General features: G+C 30.3%; 2 protein-coding genes across 3 annotated transcripts in view; one reads left to right on the top strand and one right to left on the bottom strand.

Moving 5' to 3' along the window:
* LOC134721609 (large ribosomal subunit protein mL39-like) overlaps positions 1–4,288 on the top strand; it is a 38,723-nt gene extending 34,435 nt beyond the window's left edge. For both annotated transcript variants that reach the window (XM_063584718.1, XM_063584717.1), the window contains exons 6-9: positions 213–473; positions 2,602–2,676; positions 3,185–3,232; positions 3,910–4,288. In XM_063584718.1, the coding sequence (XP_063440788.1) occupies positions 213–473; positions 2,602–2,676; positions 3,185–3,232; positions 3,910–3,993 (468 nt within the window). In that variant the 3' untranslated portion in view covers positions 3,994–4,288. The remainder of the gene's footprint in view (positions 1–212; positions 474–2,601; positions 2,677–3,184; positions 3,233–3,909) is intronic.
* A 1,949-nt stretch (positions 4,289–6,237) lies between these two features.
* On the bottom strand, positions 6,238–22,129 carry LOC134721610 (glutathione synthetase-like). The gene is made up of 13 exons (XM_063584719.1): positions 22,117–22,129; positions 20,564–20,660; positions 19,293–19,479; positions 18,431–18,506; positions 17,981–18,135; positions 17,213–17,255; positions 16,845–16,918; positions 16,213–16,377; positions 15,631–15,700; positions 13,250–13,441; positions 12,284–12,365; positions 11,768–11,957; positions 6,238–8,782 (listed from the first exon to the last, which is right to left on the bottom strand). The coding sequence occupies exons 2-13, from the start codon at positions 20,622–20,624 to the stop codon at positions 8,632–8,634; spliced, it is 1,446 nt and encodes a 481-aa protein (XP_063440789.1). The 5' UTR covers positions 20,625–20,660; positions 22,117–22,129; the 3' UTR covers positions 6,238–8,631.
* Positions 22,130–22,324: the final 195 nt, after the last annotated feature.

A 22,324-nucleotide genomic window follows, 5' to 3' on the forward strand; every position in this document is an offset into this window, starting at 1 on the left:
TACACATTATAAAACATAAAGCTTATTATTGTTATTATATAACTCAGTTATTTAAACCTGTTAATTTGAATGAAAACAAATGAATTTTTATATCAAAATAAAACATAATTATTTATCAAAATAAACAGAATAACTTTATAATGTTGGTAAAAAAAAATTCCGCAACAACAATAACCTTATGAATGTAGCATGCTTTTTATTTATGATTACAGGTTGAGTTACGTTGTATTAGTCAGATTGGCTCAAGATTAAAAGAAAAAGATTGTAAATTTGAAAGACTTGATATGACAATAGAGAAAGCAGAGGAAATGTTCATGGACAATAAATATAAGTTACAACAGATACCATCAATAGCGTCAAAATCTGAGTCATCAAATCATGTGACAGTGTACAGAGCCGGAGAGCATATAGATATTAGCCGTGGGCCAATGATTTCTACAACAGCCTTATTAAATAGATTTGATATTTCAGCAGTAAGTTTTATGAAAACTCATGATGTTATGCACATGCATATTTAAAATTAGATTATATTTCAAGGAGTTGCTGAGGTATAAAAAGATTCTCCTCTAAGGATCTTACAGTCCTAGTGTCAAATCCGTGCTAAAGTGGCCCCATCATTTGGCTATGTGGGGTATATAAATTGGCTTTAAAGTTTATATGCACATATTAATCAGATTTAAACTGCAGAATTTAGATTGCACAATATGCAAGGAAGTTTTAGTTTATAACTGGTACTAATTCAAACATGTGCCAACATGACCAATGTCAACTTATACCACTTAAAATAAAGTTGTAAGATAGTACATTGTACCATAATAAATTGGTACCAACTTCATTATGCTGTCTTAATTGATTGTTGAATGTATATTTTCTAATTCAACTGAGTTAATTAAAAGAGTAAGTTTAATTTGACGCTTATTGTCCACAATTACAATCAAAACAATGTGATTAGAAAAAGATGATTAAATTCTGTCACAGTTAAATAAAAAGAATCATAAAAGGCAAAATTTAAGTTTGATAAATTAGAATGTTAATTAAAAACAATGGAAATATAAAAAAAAAAAAATATTTTATATTAATTAATTTATGTTAGTCCATTAACAAGTTTATTCAGGACAAATCTCAAAAATAAAATCAAATCAAGTTAGGTAGATTACATAGGTATGACTTTCATGACTTTGCAGTGGTACGAGTTGACTTGCTTCTATGGAAGTTTGACTTTTGATAAAACATGTAGATTGTGGGCACAATTGGCAGCAGGGTAAAAACAAATGAAAAATACAGAAATTTTTGATGGTTAGAGGGGAAAGTAAAATTGAACAAAATTGAACAATCTGAATTAATAATATACAATGATATAACAGATTTTTTTGTGCAAAATAATGACAAATAAAAGTATCCCAAATACCTGTTAAAAAGCATTCATTGACAATTGAAACAGAATTAATTATTTTTATTTCCCATTGTACAGCGACCTTATTTTGATTTACAATAGTTTGTCCATCCATCTGAGAATATTAAATGACCTACCAGTTTTTATGAAATTTGAACACAATGTTAGAATTGACAAAAGAATCAAATTACACATTTACTCCAGTATAACACACAAAAAAAACTCCTTTACATGTTTACTTGACACTATTGTTTGGATTTATAAAAAAAGTACTTTTGATTTAAAAAAAATTTAGTGTGTCTTTCCAAAGTCCAAAGTCCAACTTTTACTGTCAGATTTAAGTAAACCTGACACAATTTGTATACCCCTGTCAAAATTTTGATGGGACGTATGTATCAGAAACTGTTTATGATTATTTCATAAAACTTACACAAAAGACGACTTGCGTATCATGCGCTGATGGCACAACTGTTTATTGGAATTTGTTAAAGTACGAATAACATTTGATTTAAGAATTTTCCAATTTGTTTAAACACTTTGACTGTCACTTTGATTAAAAGGTAATTATTTACATGTCATGCACTAAATGTAATTCTAAAACTGAGGATGGAAATAGGAAATATGTCGAAGAGACAACAACCTAACCAAAGAGTAGATAACAGCTAACTAGTATGCTCTACCAATTTTCTACCAACTTTTCACTTTTGTTGGAATTGGTAAATATAGACTTGGTTTTAATAATGTTTTAATTCTGAACATTATGTGGTTTGTTGAGCAATGATGAGACTTTGCCTGCATGTAATACCTAGTCTTGCCTAGTGTTAAAGATGTATTTGAAATTTACAGAATATATATTTTAGTTATAACTAGAAGGAATATTGTAAGAAGTATACAAGGTTTAATGTAAATTGAGAAAATTTTTACTTTTTTTTTTATAATGCAAAATGTGACGAAATATGCGTTGGAACATAAAAAGTATTACTTTAAATCTTAGATAAATTTTTAAGTATGCAGAATTTACTAAAATCTTAATAAAAAATATTGCAGTTATGCCATTATTAAAAATTGAAAAAATAAATGCATCCAAAAACTTCTTTATTTACAGGGTTCTATTTTTTAGTTTCACAACATTATTATACACATATATGCTTCAACATAAAATTCATAAAATTTGAAGATTTTCTGAAAAGTTTACATTCTGATTACAGGTACACAGGTTAGATACTAGTTTATCAAATACTATGTTCAGAGTACAGGGCATAGGTATGCCTACACAGCTTCAGGTAAATACTATTTATAGATTATATATCAAACCCTAAGATGTTTTCAGTTGCTGTTGTTTATGTACCTCCTTACAATACTTCCCATTTATAGATATATATATTACCTGTGAGAAAAGAGGCTGCCCTCTACAAATTTAAGTATACCGAAAAAACGGGGGAAAAAATAGTAAGCTGTCCACATCTCCTTTCATTGATGAACAGAATGTATCTTGCAGCCAATTCTGTCAGTCAATGTTGAAAACTTTGGTTGAGATATGAAGTTCACACACTACTATGTTTCATATATATGTATTTTAATAGCAAACTTCAAAGGTAAGACATTAACCATTTGAACCCATGGCATGATATTTAATGGCCAAATTGAACTGTCAAAATAAAAACAGATTAAGAGATATTTGAAAAATACCATTTGATACCAACTTCTTTGTGCTGAACATGTTTTAAAATTAAAGGTAGACCTCACACTCTGTAGTGAACATATTCATGATATTGTTTCTTTTTTTAACAGTTACACTACTGGACATATGAACAGTTGGTGAATAAAAGTAAAAAGTTGGTGAGTAGAAATATCAATTGTCAATTGTTCACGATAAAGTATTAAATTTTCTTATGCTCTTTCTGCTCCTTATTTAACAATGGCTTTTCTTTCTGTATTTACTGGATAAAAGGATAAAAAAAACTACATTTTTGATGATATTTTTCTTTTTTGGTTAAAGATGCATTTATGCAATGAAAACCGTTTTTAAGCTTACTTGATAATTATCAATTTCCTAGGATTATCACTGTTTTTAGGATAGAAAAAAAACCAAGTGTATGAAGCACAACATTCAATACATAATATCCATGAACAATTCAAGAAATCTATTAATGAAATATATATTCATATATTAATTATAGTTACTAAATTATGCTAGTTTGGGTTTAAAAACAATGTGTCTTACATATTTTCTATATTAAAGTAATATTTAAAATTTGAGTTATCTCCCTTTGTCCATCATAGGAAAATATCTCTATTTCTTAGTACCAATAATTAATATGCTTAATACATGTAATGTTATGCAGTGTTTAATACTTAGTTCTTACTACACATAGAATGCATCTTAACCCATCAGTACTTTGAATTAATATGAAAAGGAAAAGGTAACCTCTTCATTATATTTTAAGTTTCTCTCTAGAAGTAAAGAAAACAAACAATAAATAAATTCTCAGCTGTTGCATTTTTTTTTTTTACAGAATCCTGCACTCATGCCAGGAACAGAACCACAAACAGATACCCTAGAATCAACAGAACCATCAAAGCAACAAGCTGTAAATTAAATGAAGTGAACCACAAAGAGCAGTCATTTCTACTTTGTGATCAATTGATAAATGGACATTTAATTTGTATAGCCAGGAAAGATGAAAAACTGTACGACCAGCTAGTATTTAAAATCATGTGAAAAACCCCATTACATATTCAGGAATTAATCTAGCAAGCTTTATTCTGTATTTCCTAGAAATTTGTTTTCTCAGGTCTAAGGAAAAGATTATGATGTAACAAATTTAGAAAGGATTGTGATACTGTTTTATGTTACGGAATCTATTAGTGAATTAAATTTTCTATGACAACCAATATTGTATTTTATACTCCAGATCAAATTATATTTAACAAGCTAAATATAAATCATATTACATAGACATATTGTAACCAACTGTAGTCTATTGGCCAAATTCATCTCATCAATTTTTTTTCCTCGCCTTGACAGAGTAAAAAAGCGAGACATACATATGCTGTTTCCAGCTTCAGCAGTGGCATCAACTATGTATTAGTTTGTGATTAGGTCTAGTTTATGGTGAATCACAAGTGGTAGGGCAGTCATACTCTGTATATAGTTATATAAGCATTGGCAAAACTCATTTTCATGGAGATTGTATGGCCCTGGACCCTCAGTCATGGTCTATTGAGTTTTAAAATTTTGCTTAGTTGATATGTATTAGTTTGTGATTAGATCAGTTTAAGATGAACTGCTAATGTTAAGTCAATCTTATTTAGTATGCCAGTTCATTGGTACTTGCTAGTCTTATTTCCATGGAGATTACAAAGCCCCATCCCCTCATCATTGTTTTTTTACTTTGAAACTATTACAAAAGTATTAATGTTTGTTTAAAGCCTAAAAGGGAACAACTTATATTAAGTCAATGGTATTTGGTATGCAGTTGTATGAACATTGGCACATTTCATTTCCATGGAGATTGTTCAGCTATGTTCCTTCAGTCATGGTTCATCATTTGAATACATATTATAGAAGGGCTATTTTAATTTCAACATTTGCATTATGAAAATTACAAAATCACAAAAAGGCAAGACATATCTCTGTGATAACAATTTATATTCAAATTCATCTGTACTATTGGGGCTCATGCATATTTTTGACACTAGATGTTAGGCAACCAACAATCAATCAATAATTCATTATTCCAATGAAATTGGTATGATGGCCATGGTCGTGTCATACAAAATTTAAAAGTTGATTTTCTCAGGAAGAAAAAAAAAATACTCTGTATAGTACTCCAATTATTTTGGCATTGACATTTTCATTAACACACACACAAACATGAATTGCACAATGTGTATAAAGGACGACATTATACACTATTAACATACACATTTATGTTTTGTTCAATCATTTTAAAAGACATATATATGCATGTAATATACTTTTTAAAATGATCTTTCTTTGACAGAAACCGATTACATGAAGGAAAGGACAGAATGAAAAATACTTTTCCTGACAAAAGTGTAGCATACATATGGTCATGGTGATGTTTCATTGAAATTGTCATACCCATGTCTATATCTTTTTTTAAATTGGATGACGAGCAAACAGATTAATTATGACACCAAATACCAATTACGTTATGAAGGATTGATTTCTCGCTATAAAGACAATAAGAAAATTATGGATTGCCAATGAGACAACTATCCACCAGTGACTGAATGATGTATATGTGTGCAAAATAGGTCACCATATAACCTTTAATACTGCATAAACTAGGGATGTCAACTCTGTGAAGATTTACTAATCGATTACTCTTTCAATTCACCAATCGACACTCGAGTACTTGCTTGGTAAAAATTTAACAAATCAATACACCAAATTATCCCCATTTTATGTATTGTGGTTTGTTGTCCTATGATCACAAAACTCTCAACATTATTAACTAAGACTAGATAATAGTCCAAGTCTTGTATGATTTTTAATTTTGGTTTATTTTATATATTTCCTATGAAGTCCATTTATCACTGAATTTGTAAATATTATTGGTTAGGGGCCAGCTTAAGCACACCTCCAGGTGCATGGTTTTCTCGCTGTATTAAAGACCCATTGGTGGCCTTCAGCTGTTATCTGCTCTTTGACACAATCCCAATTTCCATTTATTTATCATTTTTATTAGAGACAAAAAAGAAAGAATAATTGCACTAGATTTTATTACAGAATAAGCAATATTCTGATAAAAATGTATGATTGTATAAACTTTATAATAACATTATATAATGTACTAAAATCTGAATACAGTAAATTAAACATTACAATAATTTTTTATTTTTAAATAAGCATTTTGCTTGGTACTACATGTATCAACATATATTTTCTGTTTTGTCTAACAGAAGATACCCTGGAAACTTTGTTATAAATAATGCCACAATTTCTATTCCTGTTGGAACAAATATTCTATACCCAATTCAGTTTTGTTGAAATACATTGCAAATTTGTTAACCAAAATATTACATTTTTTTAGTGTTTATATCAGAAAATGAAAATGATCCACAGTAAAAATATAATCAAATATAAAACAAATAAACCAGTGACATTTCTTCTATTTCTGGTATGAAAAAATATTGTACTGTTTAATGGTGAACATGAAAAGGCTTGACACAATATTCTCTTTTCCTCCATGTCAGGAGGTGATGCCCAAAATATATTCAGCAAACTTCGAGCATTTATCGTCAGATGGAGCATCGGCTATTAATTCAACAAAGCATTTTTCAATCATGTCAGTTGTTAAGTAAGCCAAAGTTTAACTAATCGTTACCAGAGTCAACTAGTTATATCTAGTATATTGTAGATATAAGATCAGAACATTTTCTTTATTAAAAAAATAAAATAGATAATTCATCTAAATTTCTAGAAAAGTAATAAATACATATTGCGGAAACGTATACTTTAAATTTGCAGAAACGTAATATTGGGAATAAGAAAAATTAGCGGAAATGCAATACGCCCATTTAAAATGGTTTAATAACAAAAATTGTTATATCAAATTCCATTATATAGAATCATTGATTTCTATGTATAGGATATAATAAAATAGAAATTGGAGACATCATATATTTATATAAAAGTGGATACTTAAGAAAGGGGTAAGTCTGCATGCCCATCATGCATGCCATGTCATATTAAATGCAATAAAAACTTGAGATAGTTTTGATAATGATTAATAGTATTATGCTTACAATTTTCCCTCATCTATTTGTACTATAATATATAGGAATCTGCTTAATAAACATTATAAATTAAGTCTTTTTATATACCAAATAAAAGTAAAATTCTGCTATAAGAGTATATGATACACTTGGCCTCTAAATGTCCTATTACAGTACCCATAGTACGAAAAAAAGGAAAAAAAAGAGCTAAATTTCAAAAATAAAGCCTATTACTAGCAATGTAAGTTTTCATACTTATTTTATGAAAAATATGGAAGAGAATCGCCCAAATGTAAACTGAGTTACTTGCAGGTCATTTGTCTATTATTTGGGATGAATTATAAATTGCCATCTTGGTAAGGCCACGGTTTTTTAATTTGTTGGTTTACGGATTTTCTCCATGAAAAAGTCGGGTCGGTCGGTCGGAAAAATAAAGAAAAAAAAAAGATCTTTCAAGACAGAAAACTGATATGTAAAATAAAAATATATTTCACCTTCCTAATAATATGTTTGTCATACTATTTTTTCATCAATCTTAAATTTTAGTTTGATGAAATATTATTGCTCAGCTGTAAACATCGCATGACATTGTCTAATAATTTCCCGTAGTAAAAAGGGGGTGTACACTGACACAGACGAAGAAAAACAGATTCACGTCAGTTATTTGACTTCGCTTTTAATCAAAACTTGGTGAAAAATAATAAGCACGAAAACTGATAAAGGAAAAAAAAAGTAAAAACGTCGTACGAAAATAAGTTTCAACACACGTGTCAAAAACCTTATAGACTCGTCCACTGGAAAAATGAGAATATCAGGTTAATTAATCTGTTGTCATGCATTCCCGTTTTTTATCCAAATGAACGATATTTTTTTTTATCTATAAAACAAGAAAATATCAAATGATTTGTTAAAATTCAGTATTTTAACTTGATGTCTTGAACACCTGTCCACATTTGGACAAGTCTATTTATGTGAGAACATGCATCTTACGGACTGGTGACAAATAAGGGAAACGAACTTATTGTGTAATTGGTTTTAAACACAGGTTTCGTTCCGCAAAATTATTTGCGCAAACGACATTTCAAGGTCATTAATAATTGATTTGTCTATTTTTAGAAACGTAAACTGAAAGTTTCATTTTTCACAACAGAAAGTGTCATCACTTCTGTTAGTGATTAATGCATTTCATTTCATAAAAAAAGTATATTTTAATTATTTTTCAGGGATAATGCATTTGTTAGGGTCGGCGAGAATAAAAAAAAGCCTGAAAATTCGATTTTATTTTTATTTTGGAAATCGGCAAAATCGGGTCGGCGGATCCGTAAACCAACAAATTAAAAAATCCTGGCCTAAAGACAATTTTTTTTTTTTAATAATGAGAGCCTTTTAAGCCATTTTTTATTGTAAAAAAATATTCAATGTAATTAAAAAATAGGATGCACCACAGTATACCATAATAAATTTGACGGTCAAGTGATCATTACGAGTAATTATAATGTCCATGCTTCATTGATATCAGATATAAGATATGGCGTATCTATTACAGAAAAACCTACAACAACCCCTCCCTCGTTAGAATCCTCACTTTTAGTTCTCACTAAATGTCCTATTTCTTTATTCTCTAAAATATCTGACTCTGATCTGAAATAAAAAAATAATACATTGTACAAAACATATGTGCTGACTGGATTGAATATCAATTGTCTTGGTCTTAATTTTTATGCAGTTAATGGATATTAGGTGAACTATTAGTTTAAGTATATAAAATTTATTTTATAATCAAACAATTTAAGACCTGATGGTGACCTTCTGCTGTTGTTTTTTTCATTGGTCGGGTTGTTGTCTCTTTGACACATTCCCAATTTCCATTCCCAATTTTATTACTGAAGTTATAATGTAGACTGTTAAGTATAACTTTAATAATCCCCTATGAACAACAATACCATTGCTTGTGAACAGCAAGTTTGGTGAATCAAAAGCCTGGTAGTCATCATTTTGAATGGCCTAATTTAACTTGGATAATGATACTACGGAATTTTTCAGGTAACAATTTTAAATGTGTATAATTTGTTAAACTCTTAGGTTACTCTTATACTATTATTGCACATGTATTCCTTTAAAATAGCTTTTTTGGCTTCCTTTTTCAATTTGTTTTCCAATCCTCATAACACTCCAGCTGTCTAAGTGTGTATTGCTGAAATTGTTTGAAAGAAAGTATTCTTATTATTTCCCCTTCACTGGTATTAAAGAGATAATAGTAACTGCAATTACGATTATCCCAATATGGCGACGGTAGATATAGGTAAAATCTTTACACTCGTTTTTCTTAAATGTAGCATGTATTTGTCAATAGTTACTCAGCTGCAAGGTTTATCTATACCATTTCATCATATTTGAATCGTAACGGTGCACTGGAATTGTCTAAGCGCTGTGAAAAAAGCCGTTGAAAAATTCGGGATGATAATCGTAACTCGGAAAAAAGATAATCGTAATTATGTATCTAAAAATAAAAAAGATAATCGTAACTGGAAACTGTTTTATTAATATTGACACTAAAAACGTAAATCTGATAGCATATTATGAAATTATGGCGATGAATTATTTACGAAACGTACCAACATCTTATGACATTTCTTTTTATGCATATATAATTTAAAATAGTTCTTATGAAAACAGCTACATAGTAGTATATCATACAATTGGAAGGGTGAACAAGCTTCAAGAAATTTGGAAATGGGAAAACACGAACTTTGTTAATTTACAGAAATTTCCAAACACTAGGTAAGCCACAAAATATGTGAATGAGCGATGGAAATTATGATACATGATAATAATTGTCAGGCGACACGCATGTGTCACCTTATATCAGATTTCTGATTAAGACAGTAAACAAAAATTAATTTCTGAAGTAAATAGTAAATTTAGTTAATATTGTTTAAATTCATTTATTGCAGGTGGTTATATGTGCTATTTCTGCCCCCGGTGATTTAATTCTAGAACATACCCTATTATGCCATAACGAAGTAGGAAAGACATTTAGTATTCGTCAAAACCGTTTGACGAGAAATTAGTGGCTACAGTTTTCATGTCACTTCGATCATTTTTCATGGATGATATCATAACTTAAAAGCTATGATGAACAAGGGAAAACTTTGAAAAGTGTTTTACAGTGTCATTTCGGAGTCTTTTATAGCTGACTATGCGGTATGGGCTTTGTTCATTGTTGAAGACCGTACGGTGACCTATATTCGTTAATGATGAGTCCTGTCGGTCTCTTGTGGAAAGTTGTCTCATTGGCAAACATACCACATCTTCTTATTTATATTGGCTACTTCATGACTGTCACTGAAATTTCAGTATCTCAGATATAAACTATAAAAAAAATCAAATTTAATTTTGAATTATGATAATATGACATCCTTAAAACATTTAATGCTATATAATTACATTAGATGTATGTTTCATTATAATACGTTATTCTGATTGGCTAATTGCACATCACATGTTATTCCGTAAGCAGTTGCATGAGACAATAACATTTCATTCATGATGACACGAGGTCCCACAATAAAGTGCACAGGTGAATTTAAAAATTTAACTTCATGAAAATCGTGTTTTTATAATCCTAGCTAAAAATGTAATTATAAGTATTGAATGCTTCTTTTTGTAACTTTATAGGGTTGTAAAAGCGTTGACCGTGCGTACATTTTTAGAATGAAGCGCTTCCGCGCTTCATACAAAATGTACTTCGGTCAACGCTTTTACACCCCAATAAATTTACAAAAAGAAGCATTCAATTCTTAAATAAGATTAGAGAAAGATTGGCCCTACATGGGATTCTTTGTGTATTATGAAATTAAGTAACGTGGAGTTCATTGACAAACATGGATTTGTGTTCTTTTATAGTTTGGCCAAAAGCCCGAAAATCAAGAAATAAAATTGATGTGGCTTTAAATTTTCTTACAGGAAATACTTATTCAAAGAATGACTGCAAAATTGAGAATAATTGAATAACCCATATTCCGCAAAATAAGAAATAAACTTATTAAAAATTCATAAATACTCGGTATATGAAAAATATGCTGCATACATATGCATAGAAGATATTGTAGAGAAAAATATTGAAGGTACTAAACAAGGAACATTTTTGTATTTAAATGCTTGCCATATAATTCGTACTTTTCTATTAAATTACATTTTTAACACACAAAATACCATTGAAATGCTGAAAGACACATTTTTTATGTTTCAGTTACTATTATCCGATTAAGAAAATTACGATTATCAAAGAAGAAAAATACCATAGAGTTACGATTATCATCCCGAATTTTTCAACGGCTATTTTCACAGCGCTTAGACAATTCCAGTGCACCGTTACGATTCAAATATGATGTAATGGTATAGATAAACCTTGCAGCTGAGTAACTATTGACAAAAGCATGCTACATTTAAGAAAAATAAGTGTAAAGATTTTACCTATATCTACCGTCGCCATATTGGGATAATCGTAATTACAGTTACCATTATCTCTTTAATACCAGTGCCCTTGCTTGTGTGTATATCTATATGATAAGAAGTTAGATGCAATAGCTTTTAGTTCTAAAAATAGATCGAAGTGATAATTACCCTAATACAATTCCATATATTCCTATTTCATTGACCACATTCCTCAATAATAACTCCTCTCCTTTCTTCACTAAATAATTCTTCTGAACAAATGGGAAAATTCTTTCCATTATAATATATGCAGATCTTTCATCAGAGTCTCTATTTTCTTTTAAAAATTCAGGAATTTGTTCATCATATAAATTATTTCCTGAAAGAATGCAAAAGTATATTCATGAATATATTAGGCAATCAAATACAAAATTTCTTATTTTTTAACATTGTAGTTTGTACCAATGTATAGTGAGCATAAATGGTGTGAATTAGTTTTTCTATGGTACTCACATTGAAGAAGCATTTGTCAAGCTATCTTTTTATCTTTTATCATGTTTTAACAGTTTATCTGAAGGATGAACCAACAAGAATTTCAAATTTGTCCATTTCACACCAGTTTTAGTTACCATAGTGACATATATAGCTCAGATCTAAATATTTAAAATAAAATATGATTTTGACTTCAATATTTAATAAACATACCACCACCTTCTCTCTGTGGCTTTACTACAAACTTTCTTGGTTCTTTTATAGCTCTTTCTATTACTTCATCACCCTCAGATCCCTGAAAGTTAGATTAATTACCACAAATAACTATAAAATAAGTATTTCAAGATTCTCTACCATGTTAATCTAATTTTGGAGTATGATGTAACTGTGCTGTTTCACCACTGTCCCATATTAAGGGGAGATTAACCCTTCCAGGGATCACAAACATATTTAATCCATCTCATTCTTTATGTGCCTGTCCAAAGTAAGGTATCTGTAGTGCAGTGGATGTCTTTGATTCATATCTATATTTTCTTTTTAATATGTTATGTACATTTTACTCATTGTGGAAGAGCGTTCAGTGAAGTGACCTATAATTGCTTCTATCTAGTGTGGAAGAGCGTTCAGTGACCTATAATTGCTTATATCCACTTCAATTGAATTTTGGTGGATAGTTGTCTTATTAGCAATCCTACCACAGCTACTTATGTTTATAAGAGTCTGAATAATTTGTCTAGGTGTCACCTTGTCCTCACACAAATTATTACTTATTGTCCAGGCATATTATAAATAAACATATGGATGTAAGTGTACTGCAAGGCAGGTTTAAAAAATACATTACATATTAACAACATAACCTATTTCTGTTTAAAATCAGAAACATCTACAGTAGTATGTCATTCCTTGAATGTTTTTTCTTTATCTTAGGCGAATAGCATTATAATACCAGATAAATAAATTTATTGATGATTTTGATAAAGATTCAACAACATCTATAGGCCTGTGATGTCTATGTTGTGCTTTTGATGTCTTTTGTTATTTTTGCTGTTGGGTTTCTGTCTCTTTTATATATACCCCAATACCCAATATCTCATTCATTTTAAGTTTGGATACCGTAAAAATATTCACTGAAGTGCAAACATTCCCACAGAAATTATCAAAGAAATAGTTTCTTTTTACCTTATCTAAGCTATACTGTCCTATAAATGTCTGTCTGACTCTGTTTACTGCAAAAGGGTCAGATAGAAACCTTTCCACAGCTCCTGTTCTAGCTAGTTCTTGTTGAATCTTCTTTGTTCCCGCTAACTGGTAATGTACAGTTGGACACTTAATGGCCTTTGACCTTTCTATTTTCAATCTTGTATCCCAATCCTTCAAAAAAAGAAATCACTACAAAGTGTTCCATACAAATTTTCAAAATTCAAAATACATATTATTACAAAATGAATGACATGTGCAAATCCAAGCTGAGCTTGAAACTTTTAAAACTAAACTTTGCGCAAAAGGAGTAGGTCCAGTAAGACTCCTTTTTGGCCCCAAAATATAGCAGTTTTACAAAATTGTTAAAATGTAAACTTTTAGTTATTCATTAGACAGTAGAATGCTTCTGCTACATAAATTTGGGCTGAATTTGACAATACAATGCACATATATCGGATACTAGCACCATTAAGTCATGCTAAATTACTGAAATCTTCACAATTCTAGCATTTTAGTTTCCGATAAATTTTAGACCGTTTTCGTGTTCATCCTTAATATTGAAATGTTACTTGTATTTTATGATAATACATAACATAAATGAAGGTTGAAAAAACAGTTGTTGGCATGACACAGGTTATGTTCTTCTCATATATGTTATGATGGTATGATACTAAACCCCTAACGGGAAGGATTGTGCCTGATGTTCATATGATGAAATCATAATCTTTCAGTCAGTTTAATTGAAGTCTGGAGCTGGCATGTCAGTTAACTGCTAGTAGTCTGTTGTTATTTATGTATTATTGTCATTTTGTTTATTTTCTTTGGTTACATCTTCTGACACAGACTCAGACTTCTCTTGAACTGAATTTTAATGTGCGTATTGTTATGCGTTTACTTTTCTACATTGGTTAGAGGTATAGGGGGAGGGTTGAGATCTCACAAACATGTTTAACCCCGCCGCATTTTTGCGCCTGTCCCAAGTCAGGAGCCTCTGGCCTTTGTAAGTCTTGTTTTATTTTAATTTTAGTTTCCTGTGTACAATTTGGAAATTAGTATGGCGTTCATTATCACTGAACTAGTATATATTTGTTTAGGGGCCAGCTGAAGGACGCCTCCGGGTGCGGGAATTTCTCGCTACATTGAAGACCTGTTGGTGACCTTCTGCTGTTGTTTGTTTTTTATTTGGTCGGTTTGTTGTCTCTTTGACACATTCCCCATTTCCATTCTCAATTTTATTGAGAATGCACATGGATGCGGCCACTTTCATTTTTGACAAAAAAACACCTGAAAAATGACATTTTGCTGCATATTTGGTAGATTTTTCATACTTCAGCTTGAATCCGTGATTTTTTTACGACTTTATCAGTTAAAATCTTTCACATAAACTAATTGATTCAAATAAAATAGACACTTAAGTGTTTAAAAAGTAGTCAAAATCTTTCGTCAGATGAACATGAAATTTGAGGCCAAAATCGGTCCTTACTGGACCTACTCCTTTCATAAATATATAACAAGGCAAATTGAAATTAAATATCTTTAGACATTCAATGTTTGAAATTTCATAATGGAACCCAAGACTGACAAATCTGAAATCATTTAAATCAAATGGAAGCTTCTTGCATTAAATCAAACATGGAGAAAAATTGTATGTATATCAATATCAGCAACTTGAGTGGGAAAAGTTATGGTGGATAAACTGACTAAGTGAGCAAAAAATAAACTCATACACAGACAGAGGGACCATAGTATATATACAAAATTTTGATTTTTGTTGACCATATTGACAGGCTTATGAAAAGATATTTCAGTGTCCCTATGAAAAGATATTTCAGTGTCCCTATGAAAAAATATTTCGGTGTCCTTATGAAAAGATATTTCAGTGTCCTTATGAAAAGATGTTTCAGTGCCCTTATGAAAAGATATTTCAGAGACACTGTTTTTATTCAATTACGTTATTATCCTAGTAAAGGTATCTGCACTATGCCATCACAGCTAGATCCCACAAGAGCCCTGTCATACCTAGGAGTAAATGCAACATGTTGCCAAATTTGATCATATTTTGACATTTTACAATTAAGTTGTTAGAAACTGTCATGTCATTAATTTGATTTTTGCATCCTGGTTCTTTTAGCATTATCACATGACCTGTTAATGTTGTATGTTATGGTCTCTGACCAAATCATGAGTATTATAGGTAACAGTCATGAACGGTTTATAGCTTGCTTCTTAGGGGTATGGGTTTTGCTCCTTGTTAAAGACAGTATAGTGACCTAAACCTGTTGACTTCTGTCATTTGGTCTCTAGTTGAGAGTTGTCTCATTGGCAAACATAGTACTTCTTTTTTTTAAATATATCTTCACCTGCTGAGATTTATATTGGTCAGGAGAGTATCCAGATCTGAAGTACACAACAGCTATCTCTTTTCCATCTCTAAAAGATAAAAATTGATACTGAAAAGATTTTACACCAAGTGTTATTCATATGAAAATGATAAAATATGACATTAATGAATGATGAGGATTTTCAAATGGGGAAAAACAATAATTTTTAAAAACAAGAAATAATTTTAGGTAGTTCTAGGATTTTCTCACAATGTTGAAGACCAATTGGTGACCTTGGGCTCTTTGGTCTCGTTGTTGTCTCTGTAATATTAAAACATTCTGTGTTTCCATTCTCAATTTAAATAAAACATTTTTGAATATTTTTAAAGATCACAATTCAAATGAGATGACAGGTCCAAAAGTTGCACCCCAATCACCAAAAGTTTAACTATAGCTATGAGCCACATATTTATCTAAAGGTATCTCTGGTTTTCTGATTGATATTTGGTTTCCATCATTTGATTTTGTACAGGGTTTTTGTCTTTCCAATTTTGATATCGCCTTCTTAATATGATGTTTCTACATTTTAATAAGTACAGATTATCATTTGAATTTACCTACATAAATAATTCTTTTGAATCATTCAACACACTGTTAGTTCCTATTTCTTGAAATGTACTATAGATAACTTTACAATGTCTATTTATATCAAATGCCTCCTTTTCTAACCAAAGTTGGTCCATTCTGTTTCTCTCTACTTTATCCACTATAAACAAAACATATGCACTGAAAAATATGAAAGTGAATCAGAGGTAAAAGATAGCTAAAGTAAAGGTGCAGTCGCTTCAAATAACATTTAAATATTTATACATTGTATATCAGATTTCACATATTTTTTTACAATTCAGATTTGAAAGTCACAGCAGCCATTGACTGATAAATATCAACCGATAAATGCCAAAATGATATCACACTACCAGTTATGTTTTTAGCTACTTAGATCTCTTACTTTATAAAAGAATGTTTCATTTAATAAATTTATATTTGTCAAATAATTACAAAATAATCAAATTCATATTAAGAATAACATCATTTTACTGAACTCATCTAGTTCATCAAATCAAGATTACAATAGGGTAACTTCAGTATTGCTCAGAGGTAATTTTTGTCAACAAAAGTTGAAGTGATGTAGAAGGTAAAAAAAAACATAGATTTTTATACCTGTAGTTATGTTTAAAAAGACAATCATTTACCTTTGTTTACCATATGATTCCCAACCTATTACCAAACCTCCTGCTAAACCATTGGCGGGATTATTATCAGGCATCTGAAAATAAAGAAAGTTTTAGAACTGAAAATCTTGAATGCTATATATTGAAATGACTGAGACGATTTTTTTTTAGATTTAAAGGACTAAGTAGAAAAACACACACTGCAATAAATATAAATTGTCTAATCAGCTTGACATTTTAAATAGACTTTTTTATGGTTATGAAATTTTGATTTTTTTTAAATGCTTATAGTTGTATTTTATCAAGGACATGCGACTCATTCTATTTTGATTTGATAATCAAAGTATTCCATACCTTTTTCAGAAACATATTTTATGTATAAAACTTACATTATCTTCTTTGAACTGGATATCAGCCTCTGACAATGAATATCTGAAGAAAGAACAAATTCACCATTTAATGGATTATGCATTTAACAATCATAAAAACTTTAATCAAATATATGAAATTATTAAGACTTTTAGAATAATAATTAATTAAAGAATTAGAAAGTGTGAAAGTCCTTAAGGTAAATAAAGCAGTACTGTATTTAATAGAAGAGTTGTTGCTTTGAATATGGGACAGGCCAGTTATAATCATCTTATCTACTGGTTCTTTTCATCACATAAACAGAAAGATGAGGATTCAAATAAAAGAAGAGTGTGTCCAATGGGGCACTGATGTCAATTTTGTAAATATAAAACTCATACAGCAATTTTCAATTCATCAAGGGACATGACTCAAGGAAGGTGAAAGTGACGCAATCAAAATTTTAACTGGTAAAAAGCATTGTGTATAAGTTTCATAACAATTGTTTGAGGCAAAGTCACGTTGAAATGCAAAAACAGCAATTTCATTTGTTATCCATTTCTAAAGGGACATTACTCAAAAAGTTGAAAGTGATGCCATCCAATGGACAAGGGTAACCCTGAATGCCGTCCCTTCGCCTTGCTGTGGAGGTATGCAAATGCAACTAATTAAAAATATCATTTTATTTTTTAACAATTTCTTGTTGAAAGTTTCAATTCCTTTTCTTTTTTCTTTTATTGTTGACTTTCATAAATCAGAATAAATTCTCACAATTTGGTTTCATTAAATATAAATTCATATGTAGTCACCTATGTACATCTCTTAGCTGCGACACCAATCCACCAAAACTGGAAGCTATTGTATTAAATTCTATCTGTTTTAGCTTCAGATTGTCCATATTTGTATTGGTAGTACCTCCTGTGTCCATCATATAATCATTTCTAAAGAGTCCTAGGCTTTTAGTCTGAAACAAATAGAAAACAAGGAAATGTTTGTATTGGAAATCAGAGTAATTTTAGAAATACCACTTTCATACACATTATTTTTTATTATAAAAAGACATATGTCAGGTATTTTGAATATCAAATATTGATAAAAACTAAATTTCATTAATTCAAAGGAAAAATCATGATCATTCATATCGTTTCACCTTCTTCTTTACATAGGTAAAACATTAATGTCTGTCTTATTGATTATTTCATAGTTGCATGTAATCTCATTTCAGAAAGAATAATTCTGTAACAATATCATGTATTTACCTGTGCAGGCCCTTCCTTTCTAATTGTTTCATAAATATCCCATAAATGTTTGGTAAAATCATCCACCTTAATTACACTACAAAGAGAAAGATGTATCTTGACCAATAAATTACAATAAAGTCTAATGAAATAATGTTTAGATATAAAAAAAAATATATGAATTATCACCCCTTTCCATAGATGTTTGACTGAAACCATGAAGAAATCATCTATGGCATGGGGAGATACAATGCAATGGATGTAAATATATCACTAAATTGTTTTCTAAACCAGTTTAAAATGGATATGATCCAATGTTAGAAGCTAGACACCTGCAACTAATTGTTCAAAAGTGTTGTTAGCCTATTATCCATCTATTGCACTATATTTACCATCAAAAGTTTAGCAAATTGTAAAAGTTATTTATTAGCCTTTTTATTTTAAAATAATGCACAATATCCATAATAGCTTGACTACGGGTAAATCAAATAAAAATTCAATAATAATACAAATTTCAAAAATATAAAATTATCTCCCCTTGCCAAATATGATCTGATATGGCAATTTAAAACACATAAAGCGAACAGTAAATTGCTAGAACCAAAACTTAAAGACCGGTCTAAAATGTAACTGTATTCATCAATATTTTCTGCTGTTATACCGGACCAAATTAAATGTTAGTTAATATAAAAGAAGATGTGGTATGATAGCCAATGAGACAACTCTCCACAAGAGACCAAACACCGAAATTAACAACTATAGTTTTTTGGTACAGTAGAATTCGAATTTTCTCATGGTTTGGACATTCAAATTACAAGCTATCTCACTGAAAAGCTAAAATTAAGTAGAACTCCCTTAACAAAAACTAACTTGAATAACTTACTTTTTTAAACTCTGATAAAGAAATTCATGATCATGTGCTACTCTGTGCATCATAAAGTTAAAATCTTTCTGTGCTTCTTTTGCTTGGGATAAAAGATTACTAGGAATTTTACTTGGGAATAAAGTAAATGGTCCATGATGTATCAGATCTGACGAGGATGGAGATTCTGCTGGTCTCATTTGTAAACCTGTCAAAAATCAGTTTATTAAATTGAGTGTATATTTTTTTACAATTTATATAAATAAGAAGATAGCGTATGATTGCCAATGAGACAACTCTCAACAAGAGACCAAATGAAACAGAAATTAACTGCTATAGGTCACCATATGGCCTTCAACAGTGAGCAAAGTCTGCATAGTCAGCTATAAAAAGGCACTGAAATGACAATGTAAAACAATTGAAACGAGAAAACTAATGGTCTTATTTACATAAAAATATGAACGAAAAAAACAAATATGTAACACATAAACAAAGGACAACCACTGAATTACAGGCTCCTGAGTGTATATTATTCTGTACTATACTTTAATCAAGTCTGCCTTGACAAAATAATCCTAAATATTTGTAAATATAGTCCCACATTTGATGTTGACATGAAAACAAGATTTGTAAAAGGATCTTTTGTGAAATGTTAACTTTCATACCAGAACAACACCTAATTAAACATGCTGAATTTTCTCTGACTTTAACTTGACCATGGAAAGGTGTGTTCCACTCCAACCTAAATTGGCAAGAATTGACAATTTTCTTACAAATTTTTGTGATAATCTCTGGTACTCTTGCTTCCTTCAACTAGAAAACTGGCTACTGAGATGTAGTCAAGGTTACTGAATGTTGCGTAAAACTCTAAGATACAAACAGTTTGACCATACTACATAAATGATGAAGTTCCAAGTTATAAGAAAAAGCATGTCACGAGAGCTATTCCATGTATTCCATTGTCAGCAGTTTATATTTAAATATTAGTGCTATCCGAATTAAGTTAGTAAAAATGGTTCAAGCTAACACACATATTTACACAGACATTTACCATGTTTAAGAGCTTTAAAGCTACATTCTAAAATCTCGTTTCTAATTATTAAATTCATGCAAACTTTAAATTCTATTTCTGTATGTCATGTATGTAGAAAATGTTGTCATCCACATCAAATATCAATTGAAATCATTATTTATAATGAAGGCTGTTTTGTGTAATTACAGCTATTAAAGGACAGGTTGATTATAAATGTCAATCATAATTAAATTTGTGTAATAAAACTAAATATAAATACCACTCAATAATGCCATTTCTTTTGCTCTTTCAGCAACTTCTTTGATCTTCATTACATCCATTTTGTTGACATGAACACTAAAGCTTCTAAAATGTATCTGTAAGAAAAGTCAACACTTAAAGGAATAATAATGGTGCAGCCACATTTTTGTATTCAACATTTGGCATTAGTTCCCAAGACATTAACCAGGTATCAGTTCTTTAACTTGCATAAACATTTAAAGCTATATGAAACTTAAGGGTTACTGCTACACGGCTACTTTTAGTACAAGTATATAATCATAATCTACAGTTCTATAGATGCATATCAAGTTACAGGGGAGGATCCAGCTATCTTGAAAAGGGGGGAAGGTCCCAATCCAGGTCAAAAGGGGGTTCCAACTATATGTCCCTATTCAAATGCATTGTTCGGCAAAAAAAAAGGGGGAGGGGGGGGGGGGTCCACCCCCTGGATCCGCCACTGTATACCATTGTTTATAAATCATGCCAATGTCAAAAATGTTAAAAACTATACTATGGACCAGCGATCAAGGACTTCAAAGTTAGGACTAGCTATCATAAACAACTGTCACTGATCAATAGACAAAAGACAATATTTATCCATCATATATCCTCTTTTATATGTAATCATGGTAATAAAATGTGTATTTTCTTAAAGATCCAATATAAAATCAGAAGTTAAACAACTTACAATTAATTTAAGGTTCATCATAACAAACGGACAAATATGGCTGTATTTACATGCCAAAAATTACTCTGAGTACAGACTTACCTGTAAAGTTGGAAAAGTTTTGATGCCTAGCATCCACTAGATATAATAAAGTAAAATGCATTTTGTGTTTCAGAAAGATAAAATCTCTTTTGGATTTTGATGGGCATTTTTTTTTCTTCATGCAAAAGGTGTGAAAAATGACTAAGTTGTGGTACAACTATGAGATGCTCCCTCAGGTAAAAAACCGGTTTGTATTGTTTTCACTGTCCTTAATTGACATGGACACCAGGTATCGTCACAACTACAGGTGAGTTAAAGAGTTTATCTGAGTCAGTGAGTGGACAGTATCAAAATAATTCAGGTGTTTGTTTATTTTTGCACCCTCTGCAGAAAGGGAAAAAAATGCCCATCAAAAAACAAGAAAGATTTTATCTTTCTTAAACACAAAATGCATTAAACTTTTATATATCTAGTGGATGCTAGGCATTAAAACTTTCCAAACAGCACAGGTAAGTCTGTACACAGAGTAGTTTTTGAGGTGAAAATACGGCCATATTTGTCCATTTGTTATGATGAACCTTAACTCAGCTTTAACTTTGTTGTCAGGATATGCCAACCGATCCTAACCGTTGTAGTTTTCAGGGTAAAAAACAGGACATGACACACAATAAAAATCTTTACATTTAACACGGCTCGTTTGAGTGTAACTGTAAGTATAGTGTACGTTACAGCACACATATACTCAGTGAACCTTTAATAAACTAGAATACATACACACAATGGAAGGAATACAAATAAGAACATGCGAATAATATACAAGAACAAAATCCAAATGTGGTTACCTGCTTTAATACCCTCATCAAAAAGAAAGTAGAAAAAAACCCAGAGATTACGAATTCGGTCGATGTAAAATAAATAATATGATAATTAAAGATTCTGGCCTCAAGAAACATAGCCTTAAAAAAAAATATAAATATATTGTGTTTTTTTTTTTTAGAAATATGTTGATAAACTTCCATATGTTGATATTTTTTTGCAGACATTGAATAC

Source organism: Mytilus trossulus, chromosome 6, assembly GCF_036588685.1.
Source record: "Mytilus trossulus isolate FHL-02 chromosome 6, PNRI_Mtr1.1.1.hap1, whole genome shotgun sequence".
NCBI classification, from domain to species: domain Eukaryota; kingdom Metazoa; phylum Mollusca; class Bivalvia; order Mytilida; family Mytilidae; genus Mytilus; species Mytilus trossulus.

Coding starts and splice junctions, on each gene's coding strand:
- LOC134721610 (XM_063584719.1), bottom strand. CDS start 20,624: ATGGATGTAATGAAGATCAAAGAAGTTGCTGAAAGAGCAAAAGAAATG. Junction 19,480..20,563: donor AGAAATGGCATTATTGAGTG/GTATTTATATTT, acceptor GATTTTTGACAG/GTTTACAAATGAGACCAGCA. Junction 15,701..16,212: donor GATTCAAAAGAATTATTTAT/GTAGGTAAATTC, acceptor TTTATCTTTTAG/AGATGGAAAAGAGATAGCTG.